The sequence below is a fragment of the Mustela lutreola genome, chromosome 1 (assembly GCF_030435805.1).
Source record: "Mustela lutreola isolate mMusLut2 chromosome 1, mMusLut2.pri, whole genome shotgun sequence".
NCBI classification, from domain to species: domain Eukaryota; kingdom Metazoa; phylum Chordata; class Mammalia; order Carnivora; family Mustelidae; genus Mustela; species Mustela lutreola.
This window is the reverse complement of record NC_081290.1, coordinates 9694665-9716747: the sequence shown is the minus strand read 5'-3', so window position 1 is coordinate 9716747 and position 22083 is coordinate 9694665. Positions and strand designations below refer to the sequence as shown.

The following is a 22083-nucleotide window of genomic DNA, read 5'->3' as shown; positions in this document are numbered from 1 at the left end:
CCCTGATGTAGAACATTTTCATCATCTCAGAAAATTCTACTGGAGAGCAATTTCCCACCAGCTGAAAACAGAAACACCAAAGAGATCATGCGCGTGACAGCAAAGGGAGAAAAACTGAGTGATGCTTTGATAAAAACACAACAAACCACACGCTCAAAGAAAAATAGCTGATGCTTCTGTAACATTTTAAAACTACCACAAAGAGAAAATGCAGTCATAATAAAGGAATGGTAAGAGGTAATTTTTACTGAGCATTTCGTGAGTCCCCAGAACAAAACTAAGTGCCTTACATTAAGTATCAGATTAATCCAAAGAACAATCCTGTGAAGTAAGTGCTATTATTTTCTGTGCCTTGTAGACGAAGAGACTGAGGCACTGGTAGTTTAAGTAACTTGACATAGGTCACAAAATTTCTTAACAGAAAGACATTGGGTTAAAACTATATATATATATATATATATATATATATGAAACTATAGGGGGGGAAAAAGGCTTACCAACCTTTTTGTCAGTGTAGACATTGAATCAACCTGGTTGATATACTTATTATGTAAAAAAAAAAAAAAAAATTCCTGGGCACCTGGGTGTCTCAGTGGGTTAAAGCCTCTGCCTTAGGCTCAGGTCATGATCCCAGGGTCCTGGGATCAAGCCCTGCATCGGACTCTCTGCTCAGTGGGGAACCTGCTTCCTCCTCTTTGCCTACTTGTAATCTTTGTCTGTCAAATAAATAAACAAAATCTTAAAAAAAAAAAGAAACAAACTCCTGAGGTGGTATGATTTATACATGTGTCCTCACACACTCAAGCCTTCACTGGTATTGCTAAAGTCACAACACCTGTTTTCTAAATCAGTCATTATAATGTTAATTGCATAATGACAGTGTAATTATATGGTTCTTTACCAATCTTTATTGAAGTGTACTATACTCTTGGATGGGAAAGCACAAACTGAGTACCCAAGACACCAAAATAATGTATCTGTGTCAATAATATACTTGGTATTTCTCTGAAACTCAATATTTAATTTTTTATCATGTCTTCCTTATTTTTTTTTAAGATTTTATTTAATTATTTGAGAGAGAGAGAGAGAGATCACAAATGAGGGGAAGGGCAGAGGGAGAAGCTGATTGCCTACTGAGCAGGGAGCCTGACCAAGGACTCCACCCTCCGACCCCGAGGTCATGACCTGAACCAAAGGCAGATGCTTAACCAATTGAGCCACCCAGGCACCTTGTCGTCATACTTCTTGAAGGCATAAACTATGGACCCCTATTCCATCTCTCATAAATGTTTTAGTTTTCTCGTGAACTAGCTGAAAAATGCGAGCTCTTTCTCCTTCTCTGTGAAATAGGAAATAGTAAAGACTGTTAGAGATACACGTATCTCTAACCAAAAAAAAAAAAAAAAAAGTCACCGCTGAGATTTCTGATTTCTTTAGTGTTCTAAAGATCCAGTTTGAAGATCTAATTTTAAAACTGGCTCAACAGATCAGATTCAAATGTTTGAATCTGTTTTTACAGAATATCCTTGGCTGACTTTACACTAAAAAAATTTAACACACTTGGACTGTCTTCCTTTGGCTATGAAACACCTTTCACAGGAATGGCCATTAAGGTGGGGTTAGAGTGAGTGTGGAAAGGGGATTGAACGGAGAACGTGTGTGATCCATCTCCATAATCAAAATATGTTTTCTGAAATAGTCACTAATATTCTGGCCCTATACCTAGAAATGTAAGGGATATTCTCAAGGGACTAAACACTGAGAAGTTCCGGTTTCCCATTCCTGTAAGTTTTCCTGCTGTATATCACATTCAAGTTGTTCTTTAAGCCTTAGTCACTGGATCTGAGAACCTGAAGCAAGAAACTGCCTTCATGACTGGCCTTATTAATTTTTCCTTTGTTATTGCCAAGAACTGAAGAAGACTAAAACAGATGACCTCCCTTTTTCAACTGCAGGAGGACTGGACATGCTACCTCTGTCACTTTTAACACCATTCTTCTATCTCTGGACCAAAAGTTTAACAAATCTGCAAAAGTAAGCACAGGGACTTGTGATGATTATACTATTACGCTGCTCTATATTAAAAAAAAAAAAAAATCACCTAACATATTCTATCATAAATTCTATCATAAATAACAATTCTATCATAAATAAAACCTCAGGTTTCTATATTCACAAAGAGAATAGATCTTTGATTTCTTCTTTTAATCACAAATAAAATTCTGTGGAATTTGGGATAAAATTCTGTATTTGCAGGTATTCGTTAGAAAAAGAAAATAATAGTCCAGTAGTATTCAGACTGAGTTTAGAGGTATAGATACGGACAAACTGAAAACTGCAGGGTTCTCTTGGTGACTCTAGGTGTCAAAGCCGTATTTGTGATGTAATTTAGACCCTAACTCACGTGGTAAGTAATGGCTTGAGTTATGAATGTCAATTTTTTTCCTGACATTGATTACATCGGTAACCCTGTTTGTCACTATTTTTGTATTTGGCATCTTATCCTTCTTCATCCAAACTTACACATATAAAATGAGGGGGAAAGAGTCTAATAAGAGCCCTTTCAACAACCCTTTCTACAAAACCGTATGTATCTACACTATGTGGTCCACTACAGCAACGTGGACCGCAGAAATATGGTACCTTATGTAATGGGAAGGATATTTGGAAAATACAGTGTTTATTCTTCCCTGTGTTTGTGTGTAGATGACTTGCTGATCATCCCAACAGTGGCTGGGAGACCTTGAGTGAGAGAGAAGGAGGAAGCCATTGGACCGTCAGATTGTTGCATCAAGATCAAAAGGAAACTCGGGGGCCTGGGTGGCTCAGTTGTTTAAGCCACTGCCTTTGGCTCAGATCATGATCCCAGAGTCCCGGGATTGAGTCGGGTTCCCAGCTCCATGGGAGTCTGCTTCTCCCTCTGACCTTCTCCCCTCTCATGCTCTCTCTTTCTCTCCCTCTCAAATAAATAAATAAAATCTTCAAAAAAAAAAAAAAAAAAAAAAAAGAATAAAAGGAAATTCAATATTCAGCTTCTGGAGCTCAAGTAAGATTTGTCCAAAGCAAAGAGATTGGTAAGCAAGGCTGAATGGAAAGAAAGGATGCTATAATTCTCTTGGTTCTCACATAACAATCAATACAAATCAAATCAACACATAACAAATCAACACCAGGCCTGGAAGGCAGAAAACAGCAGTTTTTTATTTGCATGCTTGGTTTTCATTTGTGTTTTCCTCCTATCAGAGGGAAGTCCTGGCCATCGTGCGTCTTAGGCATGGGACTGCCGTGGTAAGGAGGAAGCTTGTAATCAGAGGAAGGAAAAGGCAAGTCGGGTCCTTTAGATCTTGCACTGCTTTGGGGACAAAAGAGACAAACGGGAATGAGGAGACAGTGGTCCTGACTTCTTCCCAGTTCCCTTCAAGGCCAAGGCTCAGAAGAGAAGGGCCATGTTATTAAAATATACAGATCTGTGGGGATCTCCAAGCACCAAAGCCTTTTTTCCTGCTCTGTCCTGGGGCCTCTGGAAAGAGACCACCTCAGGGCAGGTGGCCCATCCAATCTGGTGGCAGCCGAGGAAGCCACGACTCCCCTTACTTCCTGTACTGCAAAAAGAACAGTATCCAAGTTTCCCAGGGAGCCTGTAAAAAGGGCTGCTGAACCCAGACTCAACGTGGTCCCACAACAGACTGCCGTGGGCCACACAGGCTGCGGCGTAAGGTGCCTCGCCAGATTCAGGGTGGTCCACTGCGCCAGGGAGAGCAGCCTCTAGTCAAATTGAGAAAGACCAGCAGGAAAAGCCAGCAGGGCCTGCAGCGGCCAGGCAGACACAGAGTATCAGCCCAGTGGGGCCTACTCAGCCAGCCAAAGAAACCCACATACCAGTTGATGTAGAAGACTCCTGCGCAAGATCAACATGTAAAGCATTCTATATTGTAGGACAACTGCCCTTCTCCCCCTGCTTTTTCTTTGTCTTCTGCATGAATATTTGTGCAGAATTAACAAGTGCTACAATGTAATGACTGTATTAATGAAAGGAAGGTCAATTTTCAAAATCACTAGTATTTAGAGTCAATTCTTGGCTTCCCATTTACGTAAGGTCTGTTCAGGATACAAAATTTGAACTTAACGCTAATGACTTGAGCTAGTTTATCAAAGTTGTTCATAAGGTCACACACACACAAAAAGAAACAGAGGAGCGATGCTGTTATGTACATGTGAGTTGAGGTCTGAGTTGCAACATAAAATGAGCCACATAATTAGGAAAGATGAAAACTCCATCAAAGTTGGGGTTTGATTGAGAATAAAAATCTGAGTGATTACTATAACAGTTATTTTGACTAATGTCCATGCTTCAGATCCCAAATCTATAAAAAAATCTCAATGTATATCATAAACAAAACCAGCTTGAACATAAAGGTTCATTAATATTTTGTATATGTCAGAGATGACAGGGTATTGCAACATTTCTTCCAAAATTTAAGAGACAGAGCACTGGTAGGTGATGGAGGAATGCCCACAGGAACCCAGAGGATAGCAAACCTATAACAACCACACAAATGCTTCTGCTGACTTTCCAGATGTTGGGTCACCACAAATGAGAGAAGGATGCTGTAGAAGACAAAAAACTTAGCCTGCTGTACTTAATTATAGCTCCTTTAAATATAAGTAGGGTGGTGCATATGCCTTACCTAGCAGTGATTTCCCTAGGACTTCCCACTGGACTCAAAAGCCAAGCCCAGGATTACAGAATGAAGTAGGGCAATGTTTACTTGCATCAAATTCCTCCGTTGGTTTTGTCCAAATGGGTCATCCAAGATGCAAAATGAAGAACTCAAAAATCTGTCCTAATACCCTCATTTCCTATGACTAGAAGGCTTCCCAGTGGCATTTTATTAGTATCAGGATCATGGCATAGGATGAAAGAGAATCTACTTTTATCACCCACTCGTCTCACCAAAAGGGGCTTAGACATTGCTTCTATCCTTCTAGTATAGGGAGTAAGACCCCACAGAACATGGAAACATGATGAAACCCGCCAAAGTTCTGAGACATAGAACTGAAGTCAGAATGCAGGGTTAGTATCACACAGACCTTGTTGTTCACACTGGAAGAACACGCACCAATCCATAAAGCGCACTCAAGAGAAATGAAAACTTCCACGGGAATTGGCTAGAAAATAACCACAATTAAAGACGGTCCTTTGAATAAAAGTCTTAGGATACTTGATTTACTAATCAGAGCTCTGAAATAATGAAAACTATCTCAGGCTAAAAGCACATAACAAGTTAAGGGGGCATAGAAGTGGCTATAATAGTTGTGAAAGATACAAAACCGGGGCACCCGGGTGGCTCAGTCGGTTAAGCGTCCAACTCTTGATTTCGGCTCAGGTCATGATCTCCCAATTTTGAGATCAAGCCCTGCGCCAGGCTCCACACTCAACAGGGATTCTGCTTGAGATTCTCTCCTTGTCCTCTGCCCGTTCCCTTCTCTCTTTCTCACTCTCCTCTAAGAGAAATCAATCAATCTTTAAACAAGAAAAACAAAACCAGCTTGAACTAATGCCTCATTCAGACTTGCCCAATATTTTTTCCAGATACTCAGTAAGGTACTAGACAGTAATAAAAGAAAATGCTATATATAATTACTTAACTCCAGTAAACTTTATAGTCTTACTTAGGGAAATGGCTCCCATCATTCCTAAAATAAATCTTTCCACCTCACACAAAGTCTCAACTTCAAGGCCATCCATTAAGAATTTTTAAAATTAGGTATCTAGACCAGGTGGTCTGCAAGAGAAAATTAGAGCAAAATATTTGGTGTCTAGAAAGAACAAAACCAAGGATTCAGCTCCCCTTGCAGAATTGTGCATTAGAGGAGCAATTATCTTGGCCTGAATATAGCCCTCACATTTTAATTCATAGTTCCCATAATCTAATCACAGATGATTTTCAAATAGAAATATTATTTCTCTGCTACCCTTATTTTTCCCTATTATTGTAGTTTTCTTCAACATATATCACTAACTTCCACTTCATCTACCTTCAAGATGCTCTGCAGGGACAGGGATAAAAAGATCCCATAAAGAAAGAGAGGACCAAGAATGACACAGAAAGGAACCCACACACACAAAACTATTGACAAAATACCAAAGGGAAGTGACTAGTGTTTATCCTCATAAATAATTCTACATTTAAAATTAATAGTGGATGACCTAATAGGAAAAAGAAAACGATGAAAGACATATATATATATATGTATATATACATATATATATATATGTCTACACACACACACACACACACACATATCCTGATAGCAAATTATCTTCCATAAAAATATTTATGTTAGAAACAGAAATAATGAAATAAAAGATTTACAAAACCTCTAGAAATATTTGAATTCCTTACAATATGCTTCCCACTTACTAACATGCAAGTTTATAAGTAAGTTGTACACGGAAAGAAATTAAGTACAGGCTTTAAAATGTGTTTAAGCAGGCCGACTTGCCACGTGCGGGGTCTATTTTACTACAAATAGCGTCTATACCTTTTAAGTAAAGGAAGTTCATGTAAATAAAACCAAACACTACAGTGTATTTTCATAATAAAATATCTTATATTTAGAAAGAACAATTATATTTCCAATCCTCACAGATTTATTGATAATCATCCTTTCATGACTCAATAATTGAGTTTCTTCTTCTTTTTTTAAGATTTCATTTATCTGAGAGAGAAAGAGAGAGAGAGCGTGTGCGCACATGAGCGGGAGGAGGGGCAAAGGGGGAAGCAGACTCCCCACGGGGCAGGGAGCCGACGTGGGGCTCGATCCCAGGACCCCAAGATCATGACCTGAGCTGAAGGCAGACGCTTAAAACTGAGCCTCCCAGGTGCCCCAATACAGTTACCTCTGAAAGGCAATCATTTAATTTAAGAATCAATGTCCAGCCTGCATTATCTGCTTTAGCTTTGTACCCTAATTTAAAATAACTGTTCTCAATTTTGTTCCAATCACCTAGATATATCTAAAAACTTCAAGCTCTTTGTCCTTTAATGTCACTTCAATAACTAGGCATCCGGAAGTTCTCAATTCTCCATACAGTTTGTATCTTTCCATATTCAATTCTTTATTACAAAAATGGAGTTATATTTGTAACACTTTAATCCTAGTCTATATAAACAAACTCCTATTCACAAATGGATATATTAGGCCATGTAAGACATTTTAATACAAGGACATAAAAGCATTAGCTTCTATCTTTCACATCTGAAAGATCTTCAACCATCACTCTGCTTCCTGATTATTTCATTTAACAACTCAATCTTTAATTGCCTTCTTTTTGCCAATAATTACTATAAATACATGGATTATAAAATATGCGAAACCAACCTAAAAGGAATTACATAAATATAAGTAGTATTTCCATATGAATCCCTAGTAGTAACTTTGATGAATGGCTGACCTTAGATCATATTTATTATAAGCTAAATTGTGCAGCCAAGTAAAAATGAGTAAAATTTATTATTTAACATCTATCTAAAAGAGTGGCTACTACTTGACAGATCTTCATAATTTAGTAATACTGTTTCATGCCTCATTTAATAAGAAGAGACGCCAAAATTGATTTCTCTCACTTGATTTTGTTTTTTTTTTTTTCATTTTTTGTGGCTTGCAAAGCCCACCACTGCCTCTTTTGGATTGGGGCATAGGTCATGAGAACTTCCAAATATAATAGGTTATAGCACCTACTGACTTTTCTATAGATTCAAGGAAGGACTTTGCCTAGGAAGTGCCTAGAGTCACCAAAATAAGAACTAGTCTTCCCATTATTCTAGCGCTTGTTTCATAGATTCATTCCCTGGCAACCAGGAGCAACTCCCAAATCATTTCTGACTTGTACATGCTTCCCACCTGGGACAAAGACACTCCTTCACAGCTCCATGACAACCACGCCAGCAACACAAGCGCTTGGGATCGTGCAGGAAAATGAAAATCCTGAAAGAAAGCTAGGAGATAAAGGCTTACTATTCCTTGTTTCCCACTGGTAGGAAGTAATTACAAAAATTACTTTAGCACAAAGCTTCTGGTGAGTGAATAGTTTGTAATTTGATGGGAAAAGCTTAAGGGCCCAGGGATTAAATAAAAATTATGAAAAGCTGAATGATGTCATCCAAGTACAGCCCCCCCTTTCCCCCCAAAGAGACTGCCTAATACAGACATTCTTCAGAGATGGTCAGGGCTATGTTTTGTTTTTCATTGGAGTTTAGGCTCAGATGATTGATTTAACAGTGGAGGTGAACCTTATGACCGTTTGTCGGTTGATTAACCATGCTGTTACCAAATGAAATTTCAAAAACCAGTGAAATATAAAATAATTTTGTCCAAACTGAATGCATAGAAATGGATGTGATATCCATCCTCCCAAAGCAGAAATCAAAAAGAAAAAAAAGAGAAAAAATAGTGAAATTCAACTTTCCCCCCATAATGAAGTAGATAAGGTTTTTTTGACATGTTCTTTATCATAATCATGAACAGTTTATGTTTGTTGTTTAATGAAAAAGATGGGGTTTCTTTGCCAGAAACTGGCAGTACTATGTGTTATAAACACCTGCCAATTCTACACTGGGAGAGGTTGTTTGTATTGCCAAGTGTAAAACCGTTTTCGGTCTTAAAAGAGTAATTCTAAAGCAGAGTGCTGCGTCTGTGATCTTACAAGTTCAATATATTTTCAAACAGTTCTTCACATTTTTCCACATTTCAAAAAAGAATACAACTTCCTTACGAAGAATTAAGGAAAGAATCCGTGAACTACATGGAAATGGTTGCAGGTTTGTGTTACTGTTGAGTCATAGCATTTATGTTCTCAACAGGTTCAAAGTAGGAATCAAAAGAGCTGTTTGCTTTTCATCAAGTGAAACAGCTTTGTGTTCTTGAGTGTGGTAGAAGCCTATTTTCTGCTTAAAGTTTAGTTTTGTGTTTGTGTTTTTTTTTTTTAAGATTTTATTTATTTATTTGACAGGCAGAGATCACAAGTAGGCAGAGAGGCAGGCAGAGAGAGAGGAGGAAGCAGGCTCCCTGCTGAGCAGAGAGCCCGATGCGGGGCTCGATCCCAGGACCCTGGGATCATGACCCGAGCCTAAGGCAGAGGCCTTAACCCACTGAGCCACCCAGGCCCCCCTTGTGTTTGTGTTTTGAGGACACAATGTCTTCCTCTCCTATAGCGATAGGTAGCAGATATCTTTAATGGGCTTCCAATTCTGTGCAAGGATCACCTTCTGATTCTCGATAAGAACTTGGAAAAGAGAGGGTAGAAGGCAAACAAAGACACTCTAAGCATCCACGAGACAAAACCTGTCCCCTGACTCCAAGCAAACCTCTACTCATCCCTTCACCACCATGTGTGTAAGGGCCATCATTCACTGACTCTGACACATGATTATGAAAATATACTGTGCATTTTTTATTTACTCACTTTTCCAGGGGATCTTTGAACCCAAAGATCCAAAATTATACCCCCTTGTCATCCTCATCAACCCTATTTCTGTTTCCATTTTAAATACCTGAATTCTGGAAAGAGAATCTTCTCGTCTTTCAGATTAGTGTTCTGAGTCATCCTTGGTCACTGTCTCTACCCCCGAGATAGATGGCATCAAATCACCCCATCGGTTTTACTTCAGTCTCAATCCAATTTGGCTCTTTCTCTCCATCTCACTTCTATCACTTCGTTCAGGACATAATTGGTTTTAATTTAGAACACTTACTCCAAACTATGGAAATGAAACGAATGTCAGTTCTGAGTTGCTAAGCTGACAAAGCAACACATGTGGCCAGGCGATTATGGAGACAACTAGCAAAATACAGCAGAATGTTTATTTATAGGGGCCCCACTGGTGAAACTCTGTCTGGATGATTTGCTGTCAGGGAAATTTATGAAGACCGTGGCCCTCAAATGTATTTCTAAGTACCTCTTCTGTATTTTAATCCTCTTCTAGTAACTTATTGAAGAAAGACCACTTGTGTCTCGTACAATAATATCCTGAGTTGATCCAGACAAAGCGCTATTTCATATGATACTATAGCTTTCATTTATAAATCAATATACCGTCTAAACCTAGAATCTGTCCAGTTCTACATTTTAGAATGATGGAATAAGGTATAAAAATATATTCTTAATTTCACTCGGAAAGTATGTAGTCCATGAAAAAGCTTGGCTCTCGGTCTTGTGACCCAGAAGGTAAAAGAAGAATTTTAAAGTTATAATACAGTACTTAAAGTTCTGAATCTCAATCTCTTTTTACCCTAAAAAGATATTTACATTTCTGAAATATATGGTTATAATTTAAGAGTCTCAAAAGGAAGTAAATTGATAATCACTGGCAACTCAGTTCAATCAGAACTTCATAAATAAGAAATCAGAAGTTGTTAAGCTCATACTAAGGTTTATCATAGAACATTCTGCGTTATATATTGGGTGAAGTTTTAAAACAATTTTGAATTAAGAAAGGAACCCCTCCTCCTTTGACTGATGATTGCTGAAAACCCTTCCAAAATGCATTTTATGGTCTACTTCAACTATAAAGTAATCTTCTACTCATCATTGAAAAATTAAAAATAAAGTCTTCAGTGCCTGCACTCTTAAAAACAACTCATTATAAAATCAAAGTTAAGTCAAGGTTGATGCTACTTGATATGTTAAATAATTTTCTAAATTAATGTCCCAAACTGCCTTAATCTCCTCTAATTCTTTTAAATTTATACACTCTAACTTCTAAATTATTTTTCCTAATCTAGTCTCTAAAAATGCAATAGGTATTAAACATAGTATTTCCCATAACTGTCTTATTTCAATGAAAAAAAAAATCTCTCCTTCTCTGTAAATATTAGACTACTAAAAATTCCCAGGACTGATATTTATAGAAATGGATACCCTCAAGGACTGAAGTAGAGCAACAGAGTAAAGCTTGGTGAGACTATAGGTGTGACGGAAGGAGCAACCGGAAGGAAGGTCACAGCGCCGTACGCACTAAGGACGTTCCAGTCCTCTGCTACGGTTCTATAGCATAGAGGCTACACTTTACTAAAAGATATTTAACCACTGCCTCACAAAAGATATTAGATATCATTAACAATTAAACTATAGAAAAAGTACTGTAGGGGCACTTGGGTGGCTCAGTGGGCTAAGCCTCTGCCTTGGGCTCAGGTCATGATCTCAGGGTCCTGGGATCGAGCCCCGCATCGGGCTCTCTGCCCAGCGGGGAGCCTGCTTCCCCCTCTCTCTCTGCCTGCCTCTCTGCCTACTTGTGATCTCTCTCTCTCTCTCTGTTTCAAATAAATAAATAAAAAATCTTTAAAAAAAAAAAAAAAAGGAAGAAAAAGTACAGCATCCTACTATCTATCTTTTCACATACCCAGCAGTCTTTAGATTTAGAATGACATTTTTAAAACATGAAAATACAAATGAGAACTAATAAGAATGTATTCACAACACGAAGGCAAGCAATGCCTAACTGTTCGACTTTAATTAAAATTCCTGAAGTGTAAATCTTTGTACAAGGTTATTATCATTAATGATTAATAACAGTAACAGCTAGCACTGATTGCCTATCTACTATTATCGAGGGCTACACTCAACAATCTGCATGCATTATTTCTAAGACATTATAATTGTGCAACGTACCTGAATTCTTTGCTCACAGATAAACTGAGGATCAAACAGTTGAATTACTAAGGTCACAGAACAACTTGATGTTTCAGAGCTATTACTTGCATCTGCCTAAATATTCTCTTTCAATTACACCACCGTGACCCTTGAGGACAGGCACACATTTCACAGTTTTCCATCTATTAATTCAGTGCTGTTGCTTCAGATAAGAAATTTCTCAAAAACTCTTCAGGCCGAGTTAATTTAAAATTTATTTTAAATTGTACTCTTCCATTAGTGTGGCACATTAAAGGAAACGTATCTGAAAATCAAACTAGGTAATAACTCTCAGGAGGCAAGATATCATGAATCTAGAATCTAGATGGTCAATTTAAGATTATTTATATTACTGACATTTTCCCTGGGGGAAATTTCTATTATCTCTAATCAGATAATTGGCCTGACATAAGGAAATACAGACTTTTTGAAATTTGGTTAAAAAACATAAATTCTCAAATTTCCTTTCTTTTCCATTAAGGGAATTTCTATATCCAACTTAATAAAAACATCTCTTTAATAACAAATTAGTTTCAGATTTCATTAAAACACACAAAATTAGAGAAGCTTAACATGCCATAATTTAATTGACTTGAGCGGTCCAGCCTATTTTGAATTAAAATTTGGCAGAATCATTCAACTCATTATCTCTCCCATATTGTAGAAAGATTTGCAAAATAGACCTTAAAGTCACATAGCATTTGTATTTTCAAATGTGCCTACCACATATCGATCTCTTTGCCATGTCAATATATCTCATTTTAAAGGTCTGAATAATATTAATAACTCATAATTTAGATACTTTAAGAAAGCAAAAATATTTTTAAGTTTTCACAGAAGAGAGAGAAAAGGTAATTTTAATGTGAAGCCTTAACAGAAATCATAAATAGCAAACAGACTGTCAACACAATAATGCACTGTAATAAAATAATAATAATACCAGTAACATTATATTCTGCTATAGGTTTCAAGAAAGTTGGGCCAAATTTCATGACTTAGGAACTTCTTTCACTACCTCCATATTATGCAAAAGCACATGATTATCACACTCCCTTAACTGATTGGGAGAGTTGTTTTCAAGGTATCTTAAAATTATGGTTAATTATTAAGTCTTGTCAAAGATACCTACCTCTGTATCGGCAGTCGTGGGACATGTTTCCGGAAGCCCCTTCTACTGCTGATCTCTTGTAGACAACATGAATCCTTCCATTTTCTTCCTCCATCTGTTTACCTCTCTCCAAAGGTTCAATGAAATACTCATCATCATCACTTTTTATCATTCCAGCCTAGAGAAAGCATAAATTTTTTTAAAAATTTTAAAAAGATAAATAGCTGTCATCTTTAGCTCACAAGTACCTTTTTAAATGGCAAGAATATAATTTGTGAAAACTCATGCTTTTTCTTTCACTTTTGGCTATAAATTTACATAGTTAAATAATTAACATAAGATAGAAATTCATAAATGATAGTAATAAAATAATTCATATAAGGTATCATAAGAACTTTACATAGAGTAAGAATAAGAAAATTACACAATGTCTGCACTTTGCTAGCCTGCAAAAGAAGTCCATTTATAAATTCTACTTGGTATTTTATCTCTAAAAGAAATCTTACAGGGTTATGAAATAAACTCAACAAACATCTCCAATATCCCATAATCACCCATTGTGGAGCTGCTGCCCGTGCACGGCTAGTATTTTTTTTAAGTCATTTACATTTTCCTTCCATACCACTATGGTAGGAAAACAATGAGTTCCTTTAAAAAGCCTCTTTAAGTTTCAGTGGAAATACTGCATTTCCAGTATTTATTAATTTGAGGAACTAACTCGTATTTGTCCTATCTTCATCTAACACTTGATGATTTTATACGTATTTTTCCCTCCTCAAGCCCCACCCTTCCCTACTAAAAAAGTTATCCTTGATTCATTAACAGAGTCTTTTTTTCTGCTGTTTCATCGTTTACTTAGAAAATCCCAGGACTATGTTCACTACTATAGCTGAATAGAAATGATGTCTTTTGTCTGAAATTTGCTCCTCATTAGGTATCAAGTCCACATTATAGTCAAATAATTACAGCTCACATTTCCAATTTAAAGGTCACACATTAATATGTAGTATGAATTTAAATTTTTGTGCTTTTTATTTGAAAATTAAGTCAGAGAAATAATGTGTTAGTGTGGGAATTGTAATTATTTTGGAAACACATGTTGGATCTAGAAGTCAGTCCTATTTTTCTTCTGAGGCCCTTAGCTTATTCTATATTTTCAAATAGGAGATTACTGGCTCTCATGAAACATGGACTGGACCTTGGGGATGAGCATCATTTCTAGCTATTGATGTAACAGTTCTACCACTCTCTGTTGAGCAGCACAGAAATTAAAGATTTTTTATTCATTTATTTGACAGAGAGAGATGATGAGCAGGCAGAGAGGCAGGCAGAGAGATAGGAGGAAGCAGGCTCCCCACTGAGCAGAGAGCCTGATGCGGGGCTCGATCCCAGGACCCTGAGCTGAAGGCAGCAGCTTAACCCACTCAGCCACCCAGGTGCCCCTGAGCAGCACAGAAATTAAAGGTAGGTATGCCTTCCCATATGGCACCTGTTTGCAACAAATATGCTTGACTGTAGCGTTTCTGTTGCATTCGACTCTGCTCCCTGGTTTCTACTCTGACTTCTTCCACCTGGCATGCCCTCTGCTCTCCTTCCCTGTGGAAGCATCCCAGGGAGGTCTTAGAAACTAGGGTGTCTCCCCATGCGCTTCTGCACTCACCCTGATGCTATGCACAGAATAGTCCTTGATTTTACGTGACCCCGTCTCACAAGAAAACACGGCCACGGCTCCTTCACTAGGCTTAGCCCTTACCCTCCTGAAGAAACTTCTAGCTTTCCCTAAAAAGAACGCTGATCTAATGGGCATTGGATATTCATGCTGACCTTTGAGACCTAACTCCCATTTTTGGAGTTGTTTTCTCATCTGGTCAATCACTCTTCCTCTACTCCTCTACTGTGAACTGCAGTGTTTTTTACAAGGGGCCTGATTACTCTTTATCCTTCCGAGTTGTCCCTACTGTCAATGGATCTCCTCTACAAATAGAATTTCCAACATTTTCTTGTGCTTTCCAGTTGTCATTTTAATCTCTTTAGCATTGGTGTTTCATTCTAAAATCTCTTTTTACCAATAATTTCAACATCATTATTTTTGCCCTTCTCAGGCATGTATGGTTTCATAACATTCATAAAACTCCTTCAGACTAAGCAAAAACAGAGTTCCGTGTCCAAGGCTTAAATGTCCAGGCTCATCACTCATGCCATCCATCGGTGATAGGCAGTATTAACTGGCTTTATCTTGAAAACACTGGTCTGCTGGCGCACATTTAAGTTCATAAACGGAGCTTCATCAGCAGGGCTTCAGCAGTCCTCTTTGTTCTGGTCTTGTCTTTGCACCAAATGCCTGCAGTCACCACGTTCTAGGACGTTTCTTACCTTCTTGTCCCATCCTTCCATTTCCACCACCCCTCCCTTCGTTACAGACCTCATCAGTGCCCATGTGGATTTCAGAAACTGCCTCCTACCTTGAGACGTCCCACAAATCATCATGTTTCTCCCAGAGGCGTGTCTAACTGTAGATGGAAAGAGTGGCCCATGAAACAAGGATGAGCACTGGGCAACGGCTAGTGGGGACACCATGGCTAGTGACGGCGAGGCAGTAAGGATTAGCTCACAGGCCTTTAAAAAACATTTCTACATACCTCCTACTGCAAATATTCAATTCCCAGTCCCCATGATATTACTTTCCCCACTAAGCCAGATTCCATTTCCTGGCTCTCTTGTCACAGTTGGCTGTGAACCACGTTACTGTATCCTACCCAGGGAAGTAAGTGGTAGTGGTGGATACCAAGAATAGGGCTAGCTCATAAATCCTACCACGTGGGCTTCCTCAGGCTGTTTCCCTTATGACTGGGCAAACATAGGTAACACAAAAATTTAACACCGCTAAGCCTGTCCCTTGGAAGGCAATGAAAATTTAAGCCTAGTAGAGGTGGTATCAATGGCAAGGCAAGGTCCAATGACTCCTGAAAACTCCGTGGTCAAAAAATCTGAGAACCCACCCTTTTATTCATTAATTTAAGTGAAGTCTAATTTAAAAAGTACTTTATCTAAAGCGCCATACTAGACATGACAGTAAATAAAAGCATCTCAAAGATAGGGTCTCTTTGCCCTCTAGTTTAGGGCAATCTAGTCAAATAAACAAAATACATACTTACAAGTATTCACTGAGGTATGTTACAGAAAGTCCAGAAAGTACATGAAAGTGCCCTTGAGACTCAAATCAAGTGAGGTTTTATTCCCCCACAAGTTTACTGGGCACACAGCAAATTATCAGTAGGAGCTGTTCATTCTATATCCAAATGACCTAAAATCTATTCCAACTGACATCTCTCCAGTCCCCATGGGGACTTCATTGTTCACGCGGTCTCACATTCTCATATAGCACAGCAGCCAAAATGGCTCTTGCAAGCTACCACATTATTTTAGACAAATGAGAATGTGGCCACAAATGGGCGGGACACGTGACGGCGCAACACATCAGGTACTTCATTCTTGCTCACATAAAAGCTTGGGATAGTTCTTCAAAAAAAAAAAAAAAAAAAAAAAAAAAAGATTTTATTTATTTATTAGAGAGATGGAGAGATACCACAAGTAGGCAGAGCAGCAGGCAGAGGGAAAGGGAGAAGCAGGCTCTCCGCTGAGCAGGGAGCCAGATGCAGGGCTCAATCCCAGGACCCTGAGATCATGACCTGAGCCAAAGGCAGCCGCTCAACCCACTGAGCCACCCAGGTGCCCCCAAAGCTCGGGGTAGTTCTATGTCAGCTGGGAGGGGGCTCCATTCCACACAGCTGTGCAGATGCCCACTTCCAGTGCCGGCATCACCAGCCCTGCCCATCAACCCCTGGCGGTCTCACCCCTGAGGGTCTCACCTGGCTTACTATGCACCAACCTCAGGGCCTTGGCTCGGCTCCATTTTTCCTTCGCTATGTCAAGCTCCTTATTGCCTCAGACTTTGAAATGCTATTGGTTCTACTCAGAAGGCTCTTCTTCCAGCCCACCACACTTCCCTCGGCGGGCTCTTTTTCATTCTCCAGGTATTGGCTTCGCTGTGAATTCCTTAGAAATGACTTCCTTATCTCTACCTACATTAGGTGGCCCCATCTACATTAGGACCATCTCAGCTCATTCTTCTGACTCAGAGCCTTGTGCTCTTTGCTCTCATGACCGTTAACACAAATTTTGGGTCGTTTTACATAAATGTATTATCCTCCATCTCCCCAAGAGCACTGTCGGTTCTGAGGCTGACTCCCCATTCATCTTTGCCTCCATAAGCCCCAGAACCATTGGTAGCAACAACTGTGTCTTCAAGATATTTTTTTATGAAAAACTACCAGAATGAATGGTACAACAGAGGGGCTAACAACTTGTCAGACGTGTTGTGGTCTTCAAAAGGTAGGAGGACCGCCATGCGGGTGGTGTGAGAGAAGGCACTAGAAGCGAGACCATTTAGGCTTGAGCAGGGTTCTGAAGCACAAAAGCCCAACACACGCGTGAGGGCACGTGAGTAACCTGCTCGCTCTGAGTAGAGCCTGTGCGGGGCAGCTCTGGAAAGAAGCAACGGAGGACTCGCTTGCCTGCAGTCCGGACTCTCACATGAAGAATGAGAACAACCACAACGCGGTTTGGAGAGACCGACCTGCCAGAGGGAAGAGAAGACGAACCAGCCGGCAGCAGGGGGTTAAGTGCAAGTCCAGGAGGCAGAAGCGGCCGTGGGAGGAGATAAGGAGAAAGAGGGGGGAAAGGAATGAAGAGTAATTACAGGAGAAAGTAAGTATTTGATGCCTTTAAAATCGAAGTTCCTCTGCGTTTACAGATGCCCACTCTCACTCGGGTGAGTAGCCAACCTTCTTCTGAGGCCTGAGGGCTTCCTCTGCTCCTGGCACCTCCTCTTGGGCCCGTCTCCTCATTCACTGTTGCTGCCTCTACTACAACCATGATGGGCTCTTGCTGATCCCTTTTGTTTTTCTTTTGTTCTTTTTTTTTTTTTTTAATTTATTTTTTATTTATTTTCAGCCTAACAGTATTCATTATTATTATTATTATTTTAACAAAGCCTAGTCTAGGTGACTGTCCCCCTTTCAGAACAGAAGCTTCACCAAGCCGGGCCTCTGTCCCGTTCATTCACTGCTTCATCGCAGGGCCCGGAACGTCAGCCTGGGCCGGCGTTGGTGTCCAGTTCTTGAGGGAGAAGAAAGCAATGTAAGCAATGGGCCAGTGAAAATAAAACATCTGAGAAGGAATGGCAAGAGGAGATGAGAGGAACCCAGAGAAGAGGGTCAGGGGCATCTCAGCCGCAGAGAGTTTTATCCAAATAATAGTAACTGCGGCGAAGAAGACACACGGGACGAACACTATGGGAAGGAAATCAAACAGAGGTATCTAATCAGAGGGGCAGGGGCCGAAGAAATGGTAAAAAGACTTATGGAAGAGGAAGTGGTCAGAGCCTAGTCAGATCGTAGCCAGATTCATCACGGGGAGACTTTTCTGCTGCTCTTCCCACCACCGTATACTGATTTCTCTCACTTAGTAGCTACCAAATGAGTACTTTTTAATAGTCACCCTATATATTCTCAGACTGCACCACCCCAGCATAAAATCATCAGTACATAACAGTCACGTATTGAAGGCTCTTTTCTCCACCGAGATACTCCATTAGGGAGTCATGCATTCAGCGAACATTGCTGGAAGCCCAGAGACCACGCACGGTCACTCCCAGTACTCAACAGCACAGTCACATCCCAGTACTCAACAGCACAGTCACATCCCAGTACTCAACAGCACACTCCTGCCCTCAGATCCCCAGTTTTATTTCACAAATGAATACAACACAGTGCCTTCCTTAGAAGAATAAAACCCAATGTATAAAACGAGAAAGTCTCAGACAGTGGCATTCCAAGTACCAGGATCACGTATCATGCTGCCAGTATTTACAACTTTGAAGTTATAACTTCAGAGTTTCTAGAAATGTCACACGTAAGAAGACATATGGTCCTAGGAGATTCTGTTAAACAGATGCAATCACTTTTTTTTTTATAAACATATATTTTTATCCCCAGGGGTACAGGTCTGTGAATCACCAGGTTTACACACTTCACAGCACTCACCAAAGCACATACCCTCCCCAATGTCCATAATCCCACCCCCTTCTCCCAAACCCCCTCCCCCCAGCAACCCTCACGCATCTTCAACGTTACTTCAATGATGGATGATATCAAGGTAATATTCTGTGAATTTCCCTTTGTGACACAAAGCCCTCCACATCCACCATTCTCACTCCCATGTAACAGTTCAGGAAATATTAATTGTATTTCTCAAAATTATTTCCCCAAACTTAACACAGATGAAGTTTTAAGATACTTATTATGTTTAGGACAGCATTAAGGACATTATATTAAACACATTTTATTGTTTTAATTAAGTCTTCACTCGGGCCCTTTGACGGCATTTTGGAGGGGATATTTATAAAACAATGATCTACGCTAAAAATCCAGCTGCGTAATTCCCCTCTCATCTGGTCAACTCTTCCAGCTACATCACCAACAAACACTGCCAAGAATCCAGAATTAAGCCAACTCGCCTCTGAGGATGGAAACAGCTATCACAAAGGCCACACTCCTTACTCACTAGGAAGGGTCCTCACAGCCTTAGTTGACACTCAGTTCTAATAAGCCAGGTTAGATGGTTTCCTAATTCTAATCAGAGTATAAATGGCAAACAAGAGGAAGGGCTGTGGGACATATGGACTCGCTATGAATGCCCTCTGCAAACAACAAAGCCCTAAAAAAGGGTGAAACTCAAGTCTCTATATGTCGATAACCATAAACCACAAGAAAAGACTAAACTGCATTAATTTGGTTTAAGATAAAAATTGATATAAAAGATAATTTAAAGAGTTCCAACAAGAATTACCAAGGTTTTCTTGAAAACTCTGTGCCAGATAATCTAAAACACTTATGCTATGGAAACATTCCATTTTTAATTGTGATACCTAAATCCTGTTTTACTGCAGTGAATCTTGAATCTGTTAAGGAAGGAGAGTCGAACTAGGTAGCTTTTGTGGATGCCAGGAAACACGTGCCAAATAATACAACACATTATTGAAGGTGAACTCAACCAGATATCCGTTATTTTGGGCTAAATTGGTTATCATGTCAATACGAGATCATAGCACAGAAAAGCAGTAATTAATTTCATATGCCTATTTTCTGTTTTTTGCTTTTTAAAATATCTATTGAGTTTTAAACAAGTTTAATTAAAATTAGGGTTTTTTTTTTTTAAAGATTTTATTTATTTGAGGGAGAGAGAGAGAATGAGAGAGAGCGAGCACGAGAGGGGGAAGATCAGAGGGAGAGGCAGACTCCCTGCCGAGCAGGTAGCCAGACCCGGGACTTGATCCTGGGACTACAGGATCATGATCCTAAGGCAGTCGCTCAACCAACTGAGCCCCCCAGGCACCCTAAATTTAGTTTAGTTTTAGATGTCTAGAAGAGGCACTGAAAAAAAAATTATTTTAATGTTGTGTGTGTATGTGAGAGAGAATATTTGTAAATATAATATTCAAGAAGGACTATCATTATACCTTAGGGGTACAACAGCTCTATATTAATTCACTAAGTTTCCTTGAAAACACATTTTGAGACTCGCCACTTTGCTACGCTGCTTCCTCCAACTCGGTGTACCCACAGACATATTGCCTGGTCCCATTTTATCATTAGGACGGACAGGTATAATTACTATTGCCAAATCTTTCCTGAATTTCAAAGAGTATTTCAATGATATCCCCAAAATTTCTACACAGGAGACATCGAGGAAGAAAAAATAGTTGAGAAAGGCAAGAAAATAGTGAGTAGAACTGACTCAAAGCTGTATTTGATATGCAAAGACAGCATTTCTTTTTTACATTGAAGAAACTTAGTTATTTGGGATGCACTTGGAGAGGGTTTATGAAAATGGAGAAGTAGCTAAAATATTTCCCAAGCCATATCCCTGACTTCCATAAAGTTTTTCCTTATTCCAAAGCCAGAAGTAACTTTTACTACTTTGGATTCCAGCATCTTAGCTGTATGCCTATGGTACTTATCATTGTCAACCATTTAATTATTTATTTTAACTGTGCAAGTCCTTGGAGATTAAGAGATGTTGAGCAAGGTGTCAGCTGATTCTCTGAGATAAAAGTCTGGTTAAATTCCAGATTTATATTTGGATCTCGCTGGCAATTCATTCAACAGTGAACCCTCTGGATGACTTCTGAGTCTCAAGATCATTGAACATAATCCCTTACAAACTGATAGCACTACATGTGTATTTGCAGAATCCGCTCTTTGAAGGGGGTGAATAGGCTCTCCTATTCAGGCAGGTATGATGATTAGAGCCCTAAATTAAAAGAGAGAGAGCGAGAGAGATTGCAAACATCTTGATTCAATTAATTAATATGGAGTTAATTAATTGCTAAAGCAAATGGACCTAACCTTAACCAGCAACACTAGACATCATCGTTTCACTTCTTCAATTAGAAAATGTAATCTCCAACCTCCCATTGCCTGATTATCAAAATCTAGGTTGCAAAAAATGAAATTCTAGGAGTATTTCCTGAAGACTGAAGGATTTTCTATATATTTAGACGAATTCCTCTTGCTTACTCTAATCCCCACTACCAGCCCCTGCCTCAGTTAAGCCATGCTCTGGTTATTTGGCCCCTAAATAAAACCTTTTTCATTCAGCTACGTGAAGTGTGTTAAAGCATCAACCTATTATAAAGGAGATTATACCAGAAAAGCCCTATGAAGCCCATTATTATAATAATAGCGTGTTTGTTGTTGAGGACCTCTCAGTATCATACACTGTTTGCTATGTGAGAATCCAGGAAGAAAACTCTCTCAGATTTTAGTAATAGGACCCATTCTGCTTCTTCTGAAAAACTGGTTTATTTCTATTTCAAAAGCATGTAATTATGCAAAACTAACAATATCTGTAGGAAAATTCTAAGTCAAACTTTTATTCTAACTTTAAGACAACCTTGTGCCATGAATCGTTGGAGACCAACCTTCTTTTGGACCTCGGTTTCCCTTCTCTCCTCTTCCCTTCTTTTTTTTTTTTTTTTAAAGATTTTATTTATTTATTTGACAGAGAGAGATCACAAGTAGGCAGAGAGGCAGGCAGAGAGAGAGGGAGAAGCAGGCTCCCTGCTGAGCAGAGAGCCCGATGCGGGACTCGATCCCAGGACACTGAGATCATGACCCGAGCCGAAGGCAGCGGCTTAACCCACGGAGCCACCCAGGCG

At 39.3% G+C, this 22083-nt stretch overlaps 1 protein-coding gene across 1 annotated transcript in view; it reads right to left on the bottom strand.

Moving 5' to 3' along the window:
• ADAMTS3 (ADAM metallopeptidase with thrombospondin type 1 motif 3) overlaps positions 1-22083 on the bottom strand; it is a 248180-nt gene that overhangs the window by 121073 nt on the left and 105024 nt on the right. Inside the window, exon 4 of the mRNA XM_059159482.1 lies at positions 12825-12981. Coding sequence (XP_059015465.1) covers positions 12825-12981 — 157 coding nt within the window. The remainder of the gene's footprint in view (positions 1-12824; positions 12982-22083) is intronic.